The following is a 17,833-nucleotide window of genomic DNA, read 5'->3' on the forward strand; positions in this document are numbered from 1 at the left end:
CAGTGCTTAAGTAAACATATCAAGATTAAAAGGGCTTGTGTCTTGGCCATGGAGACAAATGTTTAAATGTCTCCTCTTACAAGTACAAAGGATTACTTTTTAAGACTGTTTAAAGATGTAATGGCAGTCTGACGAGAGCAGCCCGGATAGTTTGGATATGTTCGTTGATACACTGAAATCCATGTTCAAATTCTCTATTAAATAGGTGAGCTGGCTTAATATGCCGTGTCCAAGACGTGAGTGCGCACACTAAACAACAAAACAACCGCTCACTATTCAACAACTTCGCAGCCTAAAACGAGGTGAGTCATTTATCAACTATGGCTCGATATCTTGATTTCACGTTTCCTCAAAAACGCAGGCGAGGCTACTGTAACACATTTCTTGGTTTACTCCTCCCACCTGTCTTGACAAGCCAGGTCGTGGTCTAAAATGCTTCCAGTTGTAGTAAATATGTGATTGCCTAGGTTGTGGTGGTTAGAAAATATTGCAATCTTTCTTTTGGACTGGTTTATTTTTCAATTATAGGCTATATTACAGCGAACACATCGCCGAGGCAAACAAATACTTCAAGAAATTACACAGGAACTACAGTGGATTACTACTAATTCGTCCGACATGATTTACCGATACTTGGATGTCTCTTTAGTAATCTATTTCTCGTTCATTTTTACTGGAGTTGACAGTTTATCAGGTAAGCCGACATTGTGTTAACTACCAGCTTTGAACTTGTACAGATCACACGTACTCATGGCAGTGGAACAGTTCTTGGCGTAAGGAAAACTGGAGGATATTCTCTATGCTTCCCGAAAGCCTTTGACGTCACCGGTCCCTGAGTGGGGTTTTGGTATTATAAGATATTAATTACTACTATTATTTTTTATTATTACTCTTATCGGGAATCGATTTTCCAAACAATAGCTAACAGAAGCGTGTGGTTCTGGCTGTTGTAGCCTATGTTAGGCTACGTTGTAGCCTGCTTTATTGATCCAAACTGATTGTGCGGGAATGACATTCGGTGGTCACAGGAAACCTCGCACAAACCTAAATTGCAAACAGAAATTACAATTCATTCGCATCGGAAACTAGGAATTAAATCATGTAAAGCATGATTGGTGTATATTAGGCTAAAATAACTCAATAATCTCATGGTAGTCAGAATTTGTGTGTGTGTGTGTGTGTGTGTGTGTGTGTGTGTGTGTGTGTGTGTGTGTGTGTGTGTGTGTCAGGAATAATAAATGTATAGATTTAAAATTTAAGGTTCTATGACAAATTGTGCCAGTTAAATTGTAAATTCAAGAGAGAAAAATACACTGAGCACTCCTTTAAAAAATGTATTTGAAACACTTTCTGTGTGTGCAATTATAGACTAGAGCTCATCCGTTTCCACGCACAGTTCATATTAGCCATCCTGCTACTGCTCATCAGTACCCGTTTTTGACAATAGGATTGCTGTTAATGGGAAATTTTTAAGTGAGACCACTCAATAAAACAGCGACAGTGAGACGTAAAAACTCCAGCAATACAGTGTCTCTGCCACATGTTGAGCTGTTGTTACCAGATCATGTTATTGCTGTGTCTATCCATATTATATGCGGCCGTCAGTGGTAAGAAACTCACCAGTGGTGAATATGGTAGACAGGGGGCTGGCAGATCGTGCGCCGTAACACATGGGCTAGAGTCTGAGTTTGTATTCCTCTAAATGCACCCGTGCATTTGGTGTACCTAATAAAATGGCCAGAGTGTGTAGGTGAGAAGTAGGTGCTTCTAAAAAAGTGTGTAGTGTAAGTACCTTCTTTGATTGTATTATGCAATGTGCTGACCCACAAATACACGGAATGGACAAGGGAATATGGCACTGTATAGAGAAGAAATGCTTTTGGAATTCTGTCTATGGTGAAGTTTATTGTCTAATTTCTACATTATCAGATTTTCACTGTCAAAAGCAAAATGTGTTTTGGCCCACGAAAAATCTTATAGACAATGATGATTTCAGACCATGGATCAGCTACAACAAGGTCACCTTTTTTAGACTAATGTTAACAAAATTATTTTGTCAGTCAGTTTATAGTAAGAATTTTTTACTATGTGTTTCGTACCTGCTTTGTTTTTTGGTGTTCAGTCAGGACTCATATGAGTTTGTTTTCTTTTGCTATGAGTAATGAAATAGTTTATTTACAGTTGATAACAAGAAAAGAACTGAAAAGCAGTGGTAACTGATAATGGATTACAAAGTTCAGACCATTATCAAAAGCCTCGCAATTAATGTAACATGGCATGACATGCTTTATGTTTAACACAAGGACAATATAGGAAAAATAAGCTTTTCTTTCTAATATTTTTTCCTTTATTAAAGAATTGCCTCCACCAAGAAACCTTAGCCTGTCATGGGCTCATTGCTCGCTGACTGCAAAGTGGAGCAAGCCGACTGATTTGGACTCGGGGTGTAAAGTGAACTACACTGTTATATTATGCTCAGTAAGTGGTCACTCTCATATCAGAAATCAACTCTGACCTCACATAAACCAGACAGACACTTTGTCATGACCAAGTCTACTTGAAAAAAATTGAGCTAATTTGTAAGAACAAGTGAAGCGACAAATGATTATTATCCTGTGTAAATATTCCTCTAGCAGAATATATATATATATATATATATATATATATATATATATATATATATATATATATATATATATATAAATGCAGTAATACATATATAATGAAGTAATAAATATGTGCAGGTTATGCCATTAAGAAAAAATTTAATGTAATTGATTAATTAATCAAGCTATCTGTTTGTTTGTTTATTTTTTTTCATTTTGATTATTTTTTAACTCCCAGAAAACAAAATGTCCTCCAAACAATACAACCTATGTTGATTATCGACAAACATCCCACTTGAGCTATAAAATTTTCATTTCTAATGAGAATGAAATTTGCATCACAATAATGACAAACCCCCTTATGTGTGAAAACAAGAAGAAGAGCAAACCAGTACATCAGTGCATCTCTCCACCTAAGGGTAATATACATAAACAGTGTACAACTTAGTTTACATATATTTTATAACACTAATTTTCATGTCTGCATGTAACAACACACTAAACCTGACTGACCACTCTTGCATATTCCAGCTTTAGTGAACAACTTCAGCTGTATTTATTACTCTGATAAGAAGATGAACTGTTCCTGGAATTTTCTCAGTAATATTTCTGATCTCCAGTTCCATTACGGGTGAGAACTGGCTTGAAGTAATATTTGGCTTTTTTTTTCTTATTTATATTTCTAGTCATTTCTAGCCATCGTATGACTGTCAGTGACTCCAATTCTGCTGCCATTTTAATCAGAATCCTCTCATTTAATGTATTTGCTTTGCAGTGAGACTATCGTTAAGTCACATGTTCATGCTTTGTACCGTAGGGTTCTTAGGGAGAGATTCAGTCAAAGGCCCTGCACCTCATATATCACCAGTGGTCCCTTGAAGACTGGATGTCACATGCACAGTGACGATATTGCAGAAAAAATGTGCCTCATTATCAACAGAACTACTGAACATGACCCTACAAACAGCTTTGTCATAGAACCTCGTGAGATTGGTATTTACATTTTCTCTCTCTTTCCTTCTCAACTTCAGTTCATATCAACTGTTTTGCACTGTTGTTCTTAGCCTTGTCACTGGGTGACCTAATGATTCAAATCTGTATATAGCTTATTAATTAGCTCAGTGAGGGCCTTCATGTGATTCAGAATTGAATTTAACTTTACAGTAATTAAACCTTGAAACAAATGTAATATTTTGTGTGACAGTTAGGGGCCAAAAACAAGGCTAAGACACTAGATGTACAATTTGTATCTACATGAGCCAGTGAATTGTAGATCATTTAAAAAAATGATTCATCACTTGTGCCATTTGCTACACTGTCTTTTATTTTGAAGTGAAACCGTGGCCACCCAAGCTTAAAATCATAAGGGAAGGTGAATATCTCCATTTTCAGTCAAGCACCCCAGATTTTCAACCACATTGTTGGCAACACATGTACATGTACAGCAAATGCAAAGAGAAGGTAAGACCTTCACTGTGTGTGCAGAATACTTTTTTTTGTTTGTTTGTTATTACAACTACAATGCACAACTGATTGTATAAGGTGCTATAACTACAACTGACAGTGACTATCCACAGATGATACTATATGCACTAGGCAATTCTATGTCCTGGATGGCTGAAAACCTTCATAGACTTATGGACTGACTGACACAGCAAATACAGACTTAATGCTCTGTTTCGAGACCTGATATCATCTACAGTAAATGGTTACCATATAGAATTCATGAATGTGTCTTTCACAAGTGTGCAGTGGGTGTTTGTCAGATGGGTGTTTGTCAACATGTACTACAAGTATATTTTCAAGGATATTTTCAGCAGTCTTCATGCTGTTTGTTGGACCATATTAGTATATATGCTTGTTCACTTCAAAATGGGAGGCTGTGTGTTTTCCTTTTTAAATGGTCGTTTGTATGATACACAGCCTGAATAAAGCAAAAACTGGTCATACATGTACCATACCATGTTTGTTATGTCACAGGATGATCAAGTGCATACAGGAGATAAACATTCCAATTGGTCAGTACGTGTACCATACGATGAAGCCTGCAGATACACAGTTCGAGTGCAGGCGAATTACAGTCCATACTGTGGCAAAGGAGCAAGTGACTGGAGTGAACCTGAATACTATGGTACCGTGTCTCTCTTCTGGCCTTCTGTATACACTCTAGTAAAAACACTTTAAATATGGTTATCCAAATGTTCATCTTATTTTGTCTATATTTTGCCTCCATTTGTTCTTTTAATTTGTTATTCTTATGATGATTAATCATTGCATGCTATTATGTAGTCTATTGTCTTTTTGTTTCATATTTAGCAAAGTTATTGCCTAATAAATAATTCAAATCTATAAACCTTTTTTTTTCTGCAGGTGAAGATGTTGACCCAAATTGGCCATTAATGGTGGCTGTCATAGTTATCCCTGTTATAGTATCCTGCTGCCTCATTACAGCACTAGTGTTATTTAAAAGGTATTATTCAATATTCATCTGTCACTCATTCCCTTTAGGCTTGCATTTCAAAGTGTGTTAGTCCATATAGGTTGGTTCAGGGAAAAAGACTCTTATTCTTAAGTTTATTGTTATGAGACTTACGCACTTTGGTATTTTTAAATGCTAATTATGATCTATAATTTGTAATGTATATATAATTCTAAAGTGCTACATATTATTAGAAAGAGGCTTTTAACATATGCATCAGTGAGAAACTACAAGCTTTATAGATAAGTCTGGAATATATCTGCCTGTTAATGTTAAAATGCTAGAATCACAGATTCTCGCTGGGTCAGTTACCTTGGGAATTTCACAGTAAACACCAGCAACATGTAGATTCATGAAGAAAAATAGTTTATTTGTAGGTACAACTGGCCAATGGAGGGAACAGCAGCAGCATATGGGGACATACTGTAGCATTTTTTGATGTTCTGTAAATTGGCACAACTCTACTATAGTTCTAAGTGGAGGTGTTATGGATACACCAGAAATGGGGCCACAGATAGACTAAACAATTCATGTTGAGTCATTGGAATCAAGGTAGTGTCTCTTCCTGCCAAATGGTGGAATTGCAATAGACATCTTGCCTGAATGTGAAAAACACGGAATCTAACAAAACATTGTATGAACTGGTCTCTTTATAGACACAAAGACATCATTCTCCCAGCAATTCCTGAACCATCACTGTTATTCAAGGATATGCTTAACAGTAATAATGATGGCTTGTCAAAGGTAGGTGTGACTACATTAAAATAGCATACCAATATAAATATAGGCAAGATTTAGGCTCTATTGCTTATAGATAAAAATGAAATATTTCTATTCTAGTGCATCGTCCATCAAGCACTAGGACTTGAGTTACAGACCACTAACTCGTCTTTTGTATTGCCTGTGCACTCTCTCCTCCACCACAGAACATAGGTGTGGGAAAACTCTATGTGCCTATTAAAGAGGTTGTGGAGAAGGATGTCAGCCTGGAGCCAAAGTCTGTTTTATACCCTGGTCCATAGCACCCTGCTCAGAAAACCGCACGTTGGGCCCCGAAAACTCCTGCATGACTGTGCATGGACTGACAGAAACACAGCCTTGCCAAGAATTCCAGTTGGCCAGTAAACTGATGTTCACAAATAGAGGGCATTTTGTTATGGGCATTGCTTATAGTAATGTCCCTTTTTCCTGCATGGCAAAGACTTTTGTTGCATTCAGAAGTTAGAAGAAAGGTGAAATGGCCATCGGGTTATTATGCATTCTGTAGGATTTTGAAAGGGTGGCTGAATGCTTAACCCGACAAACCCAACCCACCCCGAAGGTGAGCGCTGGTTTATTCAGTGTGCAGAGGATACAGGACTAAAGAGATCTCATTTTTTGTTTGCAGGAAATCTGTGAAATTAAGCTTCATGTGTGAACACAACAGCAATACATCATGAATAGGGCACCGGTATGCATGAAGTTTTTATAAATTTTTGTTACCTGTATTTTGTGTAGTACATTGCAAACAGCATTTGTCAGGTGCATGGATGTATTGACCCATTTGGGGGTTAATGGCTTTTTTTGTATGTTCAGTGAGATGACACTGAGAATGGACATTTAGCCATGCTTCACCATCTGCACCTATTCACTAGCTAACTAACAGTCTAATATTATGAGTAAGTATCAGTGTATACAACTGCAAAGAAACACCTGTAAATATTGTATACAGTACACATAAAAGTATTTTTAATATATATATATATATATATATATATATATATATATATATATATATGTATATGTGTGTGTATATATATATATATATATATATATATATATGTATATGTGTATATATATATATATATATATATATATATATATATATATATATATATATATATATATATATATATATATATATATATATATATAATATATTGTTTTGTAAATAAAAATGGGTAACTAAGTGGGAAAAAATTGTGTGTTGTGTTTTCATCTTTCTTTGGTAACCCTTTGGGATCAGTTGTGATATAAACTAAAGGTATCTAGACAAATTCCTAACAGAGAATATTCTTAACCTCAAATGACCGTAAGCTACACAACAAGCATTTTTCTAGATTTTAGATTCAGTATAGATATAGATTTAGTTTCAATATATCTTATGTAAAAAACTAACACAATAATATGCTCAATACAATAATATGCTCAATAGTTTCATTGCCTTACTTCGGTGTTATTTCAGACCGACCTGTGGAGCAATCAGTGCCTTGTAGAGCATAGGAGAGTGCATTCGAAATCCCTTAATGCCACCTAGGGTTGGATGCTGAATAATGTAACAGACATATTATGCCACCTGACACTAATGCATTGTAGATAGGTGGCACTTTGGTGGCAGGTGGGTAAATTCCCTCATTCATTAATAAAGGTGACATGCTTGTTGGCAGCTTTGATTCAACTTATGCAACATTATGTCTAAAGCAGAACATGAGAACATTTTAAAAGAACCACACAATAACAAACAAGTGGACATAGGTTACTAAGAAATACATTTGGCCATCTAAATCAGAGAAGCATGGCAAAGCTGTTACGTGTGGCTTTGTTTCCTTTGAATGTGCATATTTTATTTAGGAAAATAAAGCATTCTACCCTGTACTGGGTAACCATGGGAGAGTGAAAGAGGACACCCTAACACAGAAATGTCCTCAACTCTATGCCAAGACATTTGTGATTCAGATTCACTATATGACTGCTAATACCTTCCTTGAAGTATATTCCCCTGGATTAATTAAATCCCCAGGTATGTTTTAATTAAAGGCTGCAAAATTGAAGTAAATGTTCTAGTGTCTTACATCTGTGCTCAGCTTGAGTCACAAAAACACTGTAAGTGTCTACACCAGTGTCTATGCTGTAAATCATGACATGGCATCATGACACGGCAACTCTGTGACCATAGGTTTGTTATTGTTCCGAAATTAGTGTGGTAAAAATGATCAATCAGTAACAAATATAAAACCTATGAAACTGAACTTGGCTAGGATAATGTACTATACAGGAGAACTGTCTGTTAGGCAGTTTTTGTCTTCCCAAATCAATGTCACAGTAATGAAAAAAGGTAGGCTAAGACAGATTACAAAGAGTTATCAACGATGGCTCAATCAAGATTATGAAAGACTATGAAACCCATGAGAATGGAATGGGAGAGGCTGATATGAGACGATATGAGACAGTTGTAATAACATTATACATGATATATTGGCATATAGTAATGTAGGGTCACAGTAGGCAAGTATTGCTATTCCATATGGTCTTGTTATGTAGATGATAAAAACCGCAGCATTGCAATAATGCACCCTTGAGCTAGAATGCATGTTTCTTTGTTACTTCCTCCTCAGTTTCAATTTCAGCCTCCTTCAGTCTCAGAATCACAGCTAATGCTTCTTCCAACAGGAATTACTTACTTGCAACTTGATGTCTAACCATTAGTTTGATTCAGACTCGGGTCTGGAATATGGTAATGTGGAGGCTATAACTCCATGCTTATGATGGGCTCATTATGGCTTATGCAATTCACAGGAGAGGCCATTCTGCGGTCAAGGAAATGGACGTTTTCCATCCAGAGCAAAACTGTTATCAATTCAGTCAGTCTCCAAAGGCACCACTGCCATTGTTTTCTGGTGGATCTACTTCTGGGTTCACAGCAGTAGGGAGACTGTTATGGGTCCAGAATACATCCAGAGCTAAACACGCTCTAAGATTAATTGAAGACTGCCTACTCATTGACAACCAAAACTGCTTTTGCTTGTGTTGTTTGGTTTACCACAAACGCAACAGGAACTTGCATTTCAGTTGATTTTTTAGGCAGTTTCTTACGTTTGCAGGCTCTTGAACTGTTATCAGCAATGATACAGGACAGCCCATGAAATGGTGATGCAGGTTTCCAGTTATACTGGAAATTACCTTCACAGTATGGTAGCTGCAGACAATCTGCCAGACTGTAAATCCAAAATAAATGCATTAAGGTCTGCTGTTGCACCTCTGAGAGCAAGGGTGAGCTCCTGATTGGTGCTTATGCCAGGGTGGTGCGGCACTTGACTACAGTGTATGTATGTAGGACACATGTGTATGTGTGCCTTTTTCCATAAGCATATACAAAAGTGTAAAAAGGCAGGGGGCTGGGACCACACTCAGCCTCAAACTTGGTGGAAAATGTTCTCTGACCATCATGTCAAAGAAGAAGCTCTCTGGCACAGCAGGCAGGACATAGATTTATCCATATAAGTAACAGTCTACATCACATTTCCTTCTGGGGAGCACATCTGTGCACCTCACACATCCACCCTTAATTCAGGGTCACAACTATGCCCTTTGTCAGGGTTTACATTGGGCTTCAAATCATCCCCTTGTAGCAGGGGGCATGTGATGATCATAATAAGTGTCACAAAATGTTTGCCTACATGCGTTTTTCATGCATTTATATATATATATATATATATATATATATATATATATATATATATATATATACATATATATATATATATATATATATATATATATATATATATATATATATATATATATATATAAGGAAGTATATGCAATATGTGCATGTGTGATAAGTAGTTGTTTTGATGTATATCTGGAAGTGTTTCCAATTTATGTTGTGTATGAGAGGCATATTGGAGTAGGATTGGAGTTTAATTAGATTGGAGTTTGATTAGCCAGGCAAACAGAGAGAAACAGGCAAACAGAGGCAGATCAAAACAGACTGAAATTCAGTATAGCGCACGAGATTCTCCAATACAGACTGGAACACCCAAGGTATTAATGCACAGGTTAAATAGGGTAATAACAAGACACAGGTTAGAGCAATGAAGAGTAGCTAATACAGAACACCATACAGGGCAGAGACAAAAATAAGACCAAAACAAACACAACTGCATGGCACAGGGACCATGGGAACTATAATGCAAGGAAACCACACACTTTAACTGTAGCATGGTTGTTGGTGGCAGATGGCCTGGTTCAAGTATTTCAATACATGCTGATTTCATAGGGTTTTGTAGGGTTTACACAGGATGGTGTATAATCCAACCTCCACTGAGTGACAGGGTGCAAGTTGTAACATTTTGTACATAGGAGAGGCTAGGGGAGAATTGATAAACTGCTTTGAGCTGACAGGACAGCTATAATAACTCAAATAACCACTCTTTCCAAATATGGTGAGCAGTAAAGCATCTTTAAAAGTTTAATGTATTAAACCTTGATGCAAATGGGTTACACTCCAGGCCACCAAGAACAGCAGTCAGAGACATTGGCACATATTTAACACAAATGGAGATTCTTTTGAATATCACAGCATGTGGCATCCCTTTATAGCCACAAAATACCCATCTTATCATTGCTACTTCCAACATATAACCTGGTCAAGGTTTAAGCCATAATATACAGTAAACCAAGATGAACACTTGTGCTGTCTGTTGTTTTTCTTTTATTTGGTAGGGGAGATACATAGCTTTAGAAACTGACCAGGCCAAAACAACAAAGAAAATAATCCTAGGTAATCAAAGTGAACTAATTAGTCTCGACTCAAACATCAAAGAACACCAAATAAGACAAGCAATTTCTGTCCAGTTCATCTGTGCTTCTTTTAAAGAAACCAAGAGCTGGTGACTGTGGTCATAAGATGATAATCATCAAACTGTTTCCATTAATATGACAATGAGTTCAGAGACCACAAGTCACAAAGCACCTTTCCAAGTCTCAGGGTGCTTTTTCCAGCACCTTGCAGGATAAATGCCATGAAGAATTGAGGTTTCTCGGAGAACAAATGAGAAAAAAAAACACTCATGCATGCACAAACACAGTGTTTCACATGTGACAGTTTCACTTATGTGTTTTTCATGCATGTTTTATTTATTTCATGTGAATAGCCTACATCATGTATGTATAGGCGTGTTTTTTATATTTGTATATGAAGGTTTTTCAGAAAGAACAATAACTTCATCATCCATCCATAGGCGAAACTGGGACATTTTCTAGATGCTTTGTTGCCAATGAGCAGGACTAGTCCAATGTTGGTATCATCTCTGCAGTCACATGCAAATAAAACAGAAAGATGTTAGATCACTAAAGGTGAACATCATGAGAAAAGTCCATATACAGTAGGCATGCCAGCGATTAGCAGGAAACACCAGCAGATTTATTTGCAGTAATATAACTAAAAGGGAGGGTCAGAGGGTTACCACATTTCTGAGCGTTCTCTGAGACACTGCATTCCACCCATATCATTGCCTCAAGTGAATGTATAAAGTGGCTGGATGACAACATCAACATCTCATATTACCAGAAAACACTATGATCCGGAGGGTCGCAGGCTCTGCACCTTTACCATCAGGTAGCTAATGAAAAGCTTGAGTAAATAAGTACATTTTGGGTTTAGATTTAAAAATTGGAAGTGTGTCTGAGTCTCAGATTAAAGCTATAAAGCTAATCCATAACATTATAGGAGGAGCTTTACAGGAGAAGGCTCTACCCCAAGCTGTAATCTTACTATTTTAGGGGCTAAGAGAAAGCCTGCATTTTGGAGTGCATATCAGCAAGAGAATTTTAAAATTATTCCAAAATTTAACAGCAGAGCTGAAAGAACAGAACTAATATGGTCAGATTTTCTAGCCCTTGTTGATTCTGGCTGCTGCGTTCTGAACAAGTTGGAATTTATTTAGTTACTTTTTATAGCATCCAATTAGAAGACCATTACAGTAATTCAATCTTGATGAGATAAAAGTGAGGACAAATTTCTATGCATCTGATGAGGAAAGACTATGTCTCAGTTTAGCAATATTATGTAAATGGAAAAGGCAGTGTCAAATGAGAGATCTGAGTCAATAGTAATCAATATTAAAGTTTTTTACAACAGTTTTGGATGTTGCTTAAACGCTATAAAGATTTACTAGAATATTAGATAAATTGCTTCTTGCAGTTTAGGGTCCTAGCATTAGCACCTCCATCTTATCAGAATCCATGTAGCAATGGAAGCTAACACCATGCTTACGAATAATTGTGCATAACAGTAGAATATATAATGATAATAATATGGGACCCAGTACTAACCCTTACGGGACCATATTTTACTTGTGAGAGCTCAGAGCATTCTTCATATATGAGAACAATTTGATAATGATGTGTGAGATAAAATTTGAAGCAGGAGAGTTCTTGACCTCTAATGCCAAGGAGTATTTCCAGCCTGTCTGGTTTTGGTAGATGGTGTCGTATGCAGCATTAAAATAGTATAACAAAGTATATATATATAAGTATAACAAAAAATATGTATCCTTTATCAGAGGATATTAAGAGATCATTAACTACCTTAGCACAGATTCAGTATGTGTGGTCTAAAAGCAAAACTGCTTTTATTAGTACTTTGGAAATAAGACTAGGAATATAAATCAGGCCCAGAGAAGAGTAAGTTGTAGTAAGCACAGGTTCTATACAAATAGGCAGTAATTCTTTAGGTAATTGAGATGGGACTGGATCAAGTGTACATGAAGAGGGTTTGGAACAATTTATGACTGAAATGAGCTCCTCAAGACAGATTGGAGAAAAGAATTCTAATTGTTTATCTGAGCTAACCTGTTAGCTGCCATAATGCATTTGAAGATTAAGAGGGTCCGAGTAAGCACAATTAATTTTTTTGCTAATATTTTCAGTTTTGACATCAAAACATTTTATGTGTAATATGCAAATGTGAGCGGCCCCATGGTGTCTTGCTCAGTAGATCGCACGTGTGCCATGGTAGACGTTGCTCTATAGGGCTCTGATTTGATACAGTCACTGCCCGTGGTAGACTCTTTTTGAGTTTGGGGTGTTGAGATTGACTGTCCTCTTTTTCTCTCCCAGGTTCTTTGAATATGGCCTTATGGGTAAATTGTTGCTGTCTAGCTAAGTTCTTAAATAGAGCCTTTGAAGTGTACTTGATCTTTAGAGGCTTTATGCACAGGGCCTCGAGTAGTTACAGCCAGTTTCAATAGGGCCACTGAGAGTCATATACTGATATTTGATTGCCAGAAATATTGAGTATTGTTCTTTTCTTATTGTATGGAGTTGTAGAAGTGGGTGGTTTTGTTGTTGTTGTTGTTGTTGTTTTTTTGCTTTGTTGTATTTCTGTTTTGGGGTTTTTTGGGGGTTTTTTTTGATAAGGAGTTAGGGTGAGTTGTATTTTATTTTATTTTATTTTAGGGAAGTTAATGAATAAATTCACTTTGTGTTTGCTGTGTTGGTGTAAAGCCCACCCTGAAGAAATACTCCTGTTTAGACAGTTTATGTCATGTATATATTTTGTATTTGTTTTGTTCCCATAAATAACAAGAAAACAAACAATACATAACTGAAAACACCAAAGTGCGTCTCCATGTTTCTTTTTTTCTGTTGCGCCCTTTTTTTGGTCTTAGATTTTGAGCTCTTGAAAGGTGTAGGTAATAGGGTCATAATAATGACCACATAATGGCATTTGCATTGGCCTTATACTATATAGTTCTTAATGGTTGTGAGATTTGGTCACAATACTATGCACGTTCCTCCAAAATTATGATTAAATCAACATCGAAGGAGCAAATGGTTTGTTGAACAACAAATCCTTGGCTCATTGTTCATCTAGTTTGCCTGTATTTCTCAACTTGCTACTTGCTGAGAGTGTCCAGCAAGAAGAATATTAAAGAGGAGGCCCAGTCCTAACATCCTAGGAGAGGGTTAAGGCACTCTCTTGGAGGTCGGAGAGTCAAGTGAATGCTTGTATTGGCTCACTCAAGGAAACAGCTCTGCTGTGGCTTGTGCACCACTGTTCTACACCCTAACTGCTGAGAGTGATTAGAATAAACATGGAGTAACTCAGCAACTGCCTGAGCGTTCTGCTCCACGCCCTTCAGCACTTCGACCAGCACGTTACACAATCTTGATGACTCAAAGGTGCATTAGTCGTTTTTCCCCCCATTTCTTACTAACTCAAATAAATTGTAAAACATGAACATAATTGAAAAAAAAAATAAAAATTTAGCAATGGCATCATCACATGTGTATAGGCTGTTTCAGGGGCAACATTATCAGAAAGATGTGTGCACATTCTGGCAATGAAAGTGACTACTTAGACTGAACATAATGTAATAAAGCAAGGACTGTTTATTAGCTGTCCAAAGAGGATGGATTCCCTCTTGAGTCTTGGATCTCTCAAAGTTTCTTCCTCAGTTCCACCCAGGCAGTTTATTCTTTGCCACTGTCCCTTCTGATCTGGACCCATACATTTCTAAAGCTGCTCTGTGACAACTTGTGTAATAAAAAGCACCACATAAATAAATTTGACTTGACTCTGGGATACTAATTCTCTTTATTTAATAATCACTTTAAAAAAACATCTTTTCTCTGGTACTCAACCAAAAATGCTTTATGTAGGTACTTGCCACTATCATTTTAATCATTGTGGTAATTATGGTCCAGTCTATGTCTCATATTTATAATTTCATATTCTGCATTGTTTTGATTAGCAACCTTCAGCACTGGAAATTAACTGATAATGATGACTACAATGAATCGAATGGCCCATGGACTGCTAAACCAGGAACTTAGCTGGTGCCTCAGCAGACTCACACAGTTAGGATCCATATGCAAAGTAGTTTTACTGAGAACAGTAGAGCAGGGTCAGAAATTGGAAAAGATATACGCAGGGGGATCACAACCAGCAATCCATAATGCTACAGTAAGGCGAGCAGTAAATCATAAATCCACAAAAACAAAGACAGGCAAGTAGTCAGGATCCCGATAGTCAGTAACAACAAATGGCTTGGTATGCAGACAGAGAAATGCTGGCAATGCATTTGTGAGTGCTGGGAGTCACGTTATATTGTGTGGTGATGAGGCTGGTAGGAGGCAGGAGCGTGTGATGAGTTACCAAGGAGTTTGCTAGTATTCTGGGGATGTGGACCTCTAGTGGTCAGAAGTGTGCATGACCAATGCGTCCCTGACACAGGAACTAATGTCAATACCGCATGAGTACGTCCAAAACTATCGTTTACTGAATACACCCGAAGATATATGGTTTACTCCTTGTCTAGATTGATTCAGTTTCTGAATTTCTTCTGCTTCTAACCTAGGTTACCCAGAGGAGAGGAGGTCCTGGAAGTCAATAGTTAAGAGCAGTGAGGAAGTGTGTGCTTCCCTCCGCCCATGACCAGCAGGAAGGGGACAGAAGATCTAGTTCGAAACCAATCTAACTGCCACAGAGAAAACAACAAGAATAAGGAGAAAGTCTTGCAGTCCACCTGGGACGTCAGCTACACTAAACCATCCAGAAAACCCCTTTTCAAGAGATGAATAATATGTTAAAAACTGCCCGATGAATAAAAATATAACGCATTTGTAACTTTCGCCAAGATAGGAACAGTAAAATATGCTGGCAAACTGTATTTATAAATGAGGAAATGTGCTACCATGATTATTAAAAATCATGTTAAAATCAAATTAAATCTGAAAATATATTTTATGAATTTGGCACACAGACTGCTGACAAACCTTCAGTTCCATGATTCGCCATCTTTTCATATATTTCTTCTCAGGACTGTGGTGCCCAATCCTGTGCAGAAGGCCAAACCACTGGAATCACCATCTTTGTTCATAGTGTTCATTGTTCTTTTTCCTGTGCCATGAGGGCCCTCCTGGGGATTTCACTGAAATCTTGGCACAGAATACATGATGTCGAAATACACTATATTGCCAAAAGTATTCACTCATCTGCTTTCACACACATATGAATTTGATTGACATCCCAATCTTAATTCATAGGGTTTAATATGATGTTGTCCCACCCTTTGCTGTTATAACAGCTTCAACTCTTCTGGGAAGGCTTTCTGCAAGGTTTAGGAATTTTTTTATAAGAATTTTGACCATTCTTCCAGAAGCGCATTTGTGAGGTCAGACACTGATCTTGGACGAGAAGACCTGGCTCGCAATCTCTGCTCTAAATGATCTCAAAGGTGTTCTGTCGGGTTGAGGTCGGGACTTCGTGCAGGCCAGTCAAGTTCTTCCACACCAAACTTGCTCCATGTCTTTATGGACCTTGCTTTGTGCACTGGTGTGCAGACATGTTGGAACAGGAAGGGGCCATCCCCAAACTGTTCCCACAAAGTTGGGAGCATAAAATTGTCCAAAATCTTTGGTATGCTGCAGCATTAACAGTTACTTTCACTGGAACTAAGGAGCCAATCCTAACTCCTGAAAAACAACCCCACAGCATAAGCCCCCTTCCACCAAACTTCACACTTGGCACAATGCAGTCAGACAAGTACCATTCTCCTGGCAACTGCCAAACCCAGACTTGTCCATCGGATTGCCAGATGGAGAAGTGTGATTCATCCCTCCAGAGAACACATCTCCACTGCTCTAGAGTCCAGTGGCACCATGTTTTACACCACTGCATTTGGTGCTTTGCATTGTGCTTGGTGATGTAAGGCTTGGATGCAAGTGCTTGGCCATTGAAACCCATTCCATGAAGCTCTCTACACACTGTTCATGAGCTAATCTGAAGGCCACTGTGACGCCCGCAGACCAGAGCGTTCCCCGTTTTCCTGGCATCCTAGCCACTTTTGTTTTTTCCAGTTGTTGTCTGTTTTCATGGTTCCCTGTCTCCTCCCCTTTATCTGCAGCTGTTCATAATTTGTCCCTTATTGTGGTCCTATATAAACCTTGTTCCTACATCTCTTGTTTGTCAGTCATTGTTTTGTCCTGCTTGAGCTCCCTTGTTCCCATGTATTTTCTCTCTGATTTCTTTGAGTTATAATTACTTGTGTTTTTTGTCTTAGTTGTAGTTTGTCGATCATACCTAGTCTGGTTCAGTGTTCTCCCTGCATGTCCTAGTTTTATACTTCTTCGTTGTTCTCCGTTAGTCTTTCCTTTATGTTTAATTCCCTTAATTATGTTTAATTCCCTTAATTTAATTAGCCTGTTATTCTTATGTTAGCGTGTTTGTTCTTTGTTCTATTCTGTATTGTTATTGTCTGTTATTAAGCATATTATTTAGTTATTCTATTCCAACTGTCCCTTCTATTATGGCTTCCCTGTTTAGTTCAGTTCCATCTAGGTGCTTGGTTTTATACACCTGTGGCCATGGAAGCGATTGGAAGACCTGAATTCAATGATTTGGATGGATGAGTGAATACTTTTGGCAATATAGTGTATATTTATAAACTATAACGGCATTTAACAAATAACTTTCAAACATTGGAATAATTCTATATGATTTGACATGTTTTTCTTTACTGTAGAAATACTATATTGTTGTTCTTAGAGCTAAAGTTTTGAGATTACCCATGTTGCAACAAACTGCAGTCAAATAGATTATAGTAACGGGTCGTGAACAGGAAGGCGCTTGCTGAATGATATCAAATGCAAAAAGAACAGGGGTTCACAAGGAGTAGTCCGAGCACAAGTCAGGGAATAGATAAGAGAGCCAGAACATATTAGCCCAAGGCGTGACCGAGTTGTAGTCAAACAGAAGTGCTCTGTAGTGACTCTAAAATACCTAACCAGGGATTTTCAGTCCCAAAATCCATGGCAATAGATTAAAAGCTAAACAAATCCAGAGGGCTAAAAAGCCAAAAAAAAACCCACACCATAAAATGAGTAAATTGTACAGAGACCGACTCAGTATACACACAAAACAGTGACAATACTTAGCAATATCAGAACGAAACTAGAGTCTTACAGGAAAAGTTAACGAGAA

At 37.5% G+C, this 17,833-nt stretch overlaps 1 protein-coding gene across 1 annotated transcript; it reads left to right on the forward strand.

Annotated features, from left to right (window-relative positions):
- Nucleotides 1-443: 443 nt before the first annotated feature.
- LOC113591210 (interleukin-13 receptor subunit alpha-1-like) lies at nucleotides 444-6,789 on the forward strand. Its single transcript, XM_027031642.3, has 10 exons — nucleotides 444-694; nucleotides 2,357-2,478; nucleotides 2,845-3,025; nucleotides 3,138-3,237; nucleotides 3,424-3,599; nucleotides 3,940-4,067; nucleotides 4,587-4,737; nucleotides 4,977-5,076; nucleotides 5,742-5,829; nucleotides 6,012-6,789. The coding sequence occupies exons 1-10, from the start codon at nucleotides 619-621 to the stop codon at nucleotides 6,105-6,107; spliced, it is 1,218 nt and encodes a 405-aa protein (XP_026887443.2). The 5' UTR covers nucleotides 444-618; the 3' UTR covers nucleotides 6,108-6,789.
- The last annotated feature ends 11,044 nt before the right edge of the window (nucleotides 6,790-17,833 follow it).

This window comes from Electrophorus electricus, chromosome 13 (assembly GCF_041902795.1).
Source record: "Electrophorus electricus isolate QZ-2024a chromosome 13, ASM4190279v1, whole genome shotgun sequence".
Classification (NCBI taxonomy): domain Eukaryota; kingdom Metazoa; phylum Chordata; class Actinopteri; order Gymnotiformes; family Gymnotidae; genus Electrophorus; species Electrophorus electricus.